Below are 2,517 nucleotides of genomic sequence, written 5' to 3' on the forward strand. Positions count from 1 at the left end.
TATATATAATGTGTAAAATGTAAATGTAATGTATTTTTGTCAGCTGATGTAAAGATGTTTGACTGAAAAGTTATGAAATGGGAGCATTACTTAAAGAAAGAGTGAGAGATTTACCCTCAGGAACAGAAGAGTTGGACAAAAAAAGAACCATTTTCATTTGTACCAAAGTTGAACGCGTATCGCTGTCAAGGTTTAATTTTTAAAAAGTTCCGAAACAATCTAACTGCTACGTACTTTGTGCTAATTTTAACTGTTCGTGTATCAAAATGTTTGGCTCATTCAGGAGATGAGTGCTTGGAGTTTTTGTTTTAAGCTTTTCCCATTAAAAAAAATATGATTCTTTCAAAAACACAGTTTTTGTTGAAATCTAATTTAGGTACTGGCACCTTTTTGTTTTATTTTAGCTTCTAGCTAACCTTTTGATACTTTTATCTTGCCTTTTGCTGATTTTTTTTAGCATTCAAGCTATTTTTTTATACTTTTGCTACTTTTTTTTTTTAAGATGACCTTTTGATAATTGACCTTTTAGTTAACATTCTACTAATTTTAGATTAAAGCCAGCCTTTGGTTGCTTTGCTCTTTTAGCTAAGGTTTGCTACTTTATACATAGAATTACCTTTAGCTACACTTGAGCTTTTTTAGGATTTAGCTTCATTTTTTTGTTACTTTTATCTTTTGCTCCTTTGAGCTAAACTTTTGCTGCTTTTAGCCAGATATTTGCAGCTTTTAGTACTCTCTTTGCTTTTTCTTTTTAGCTTTTAGCTAGTCTTTTGCTACTTTTATGTTTTAGCTATATGATTTAGCTACCTTTTGATACTTTTCTATTTGGACAGCCTTTTTCTTATTTAAATTTTAGCTATCACTTTGTCCATTTTACCATAAGGCTAGCCATTTACTTTTAGCTTGTATGTCTCTGTTTGCTATTTTTAGCTAGCCATTACCTGCTTCCATGTTTTAGCCAGAATTTGACATTTAGTTATCCTATTGCAAATTTTTAGCTTTAAGTGATTTAGGTTTTGCTGCTTTCAGCTAGTGCATTGCTACTTTTGACTTTTGGCCCGCTTTTGATATGTTTAGGTTTTGCTATCCATTTGCTACTTTAATATTTTATTTATCATTTATATCGATTATATCTATCACTTTTAGCTTTTATTCAGCTTTTTGATACTTTTAGCTAGCCTTTAGCTCTTTTATCTTTAACAAACTTCACAGAAAACGGTTTTTCTAATTAAAGCGTTTCTCAGAAAGTTGATTTTCTAAATTATTTCTTAGGGATTATCTAAATTGGGGTAAAATAATATGAAAATTTAAGATTACAAAGTGTGAATTTCATTCAGCTTAAAGTAATTCCTGTCTTAATTTATCATCTTGGGGCTCTCAGGACCACAAGAAGTCTCGGTTTTGGGGTCTGACCCGTGGGCCCCGACAGGCTCAGGCCTCCTCGCCCTCCGGTGAAGTAGCAGCTTTTTGTAAACGCCTCCACGCTCCTCCGCCTGTCAGCGAGTCGGAGCCGTTCCATCGGAACACAAGACAAAACCAGACTAAAAATACCTCCATCGCCTCGGAGTGGCGTGTCCAAGAGGTCGCCACCTTTACTGGAAGCGACGGACGCTCGGTCGGATGACCGCCGAGGGCGTTTGAAACTGAACCTGGAGCTTTTAGCCACAACGATCAATGACAGAAACCTTTATTTGAATTAAACCTTGATTTAAACGTGTATTCCTTCACACAGTGGGTGGAACTCCTCTTTCTGAGTCACGCCCAGTTAATGGAGGTATTTTGATCCTTGTTCAGACGTGCTCCTTGTTTGGTCTAACAGCAACAACTGTTCTCCTCTGGCCCCCCAACCATCTTTGTCTGTGCTGGACCACGGTCCCGTGACCCACCTCCTGGTCTAAATATACACTCCCAGGCTGCGTGCCTTGCCTCTGAGGTGACGTTATGTAATTCATCAACACATTCCCAGTGAGGCAGGGTTCGGCTGCAGCGTTATGACGTCCCGGGTGACTCTGAGAAGCCACCAGGGATGGTTGGAGGACGACCAGATCCAGCTTGGCCTCTGACAAAGGAACGATGAAGAATTATCCTTCAGAAGCAAAAATTAGCTAATTATGACCTTAAACTTGTCTTAACCTTAGGCAGAAATGGGCAATGGAATAAATAAGGTATTAAGTTTTAAATCTTAAACCATTGTCTTCCCTTTAACCATTTCCTCCCATTTCCCTCCAGGTTCTTCCAAACCTCTATCTGGGCAACTTTAAAGGTGAGCCGTCCTTCCTGCTGTCACGTGAACCGATTTATTTCCAGGATAAAGTGGTAGAGTGTGTTTCGGTTCCTCATACGGAGGAGCGTGTGGTGAAGTGCTACACTGAGCTCAGTTTCTATAGAGAGGTCGGAGCGTGATGCTGAACCACTCAGTTTACTTTGATCAGAGCAAACCCTGTTCACAGAATAGTTTGTACCTTTCCTCGTGTGTGTGTGTGTGTGTGTGTGTGTGTGTGTGTGTGTGTGTGTGTG

At 38.9% G+C, this 2,517-nt stretch overlaps 1 protein-coding gene across 1 annotated transcript in view; it reads left to right on the forward strand.

Moving 5' to 3' along the window:
• Nucleotides 1–1,970: 1,970 nt before the first annotated feature.
• The window catches only part of dusp22b (dual specificity phosphatase 22b), a 12,581-nt gene continuing 12,034 nt past the window's right edge, over nucleotides 1,971–2,517 (forward strand). Inside the window, exons 1-2 of the mRNA XM_037674461.1 lie at nucleotides 1,971–2,165; nucleotides 2,230–2,263. Of these exons, the coding sequence (XP_037530389.1) occupies nucleotides 2,145–2,165; nucleotides 2,230–2,263 (55 nt within the window). The 5' untranslated portion in view covers nucleotides 1,971–2,144. The remainder of the gene's footprint in view (nucleotides 2,166–2,229; nucleotides 2,264–2,517) is intronic.

The sequence above is a fragment of the Nematolebias whitei genome, chromosome 3, assembly GCF_014905685.2.
Source record: "Nematolebias whitei isolate Nwh7 chromosome 3, NemWhi1, whole genome shotgun sequence".
NCBI lineage: Eukaryota > Metazoa > Chordata > Actinopteri > Cyprinodontiformes > Rivulidae > Nematolebias > Nematolebias whitei.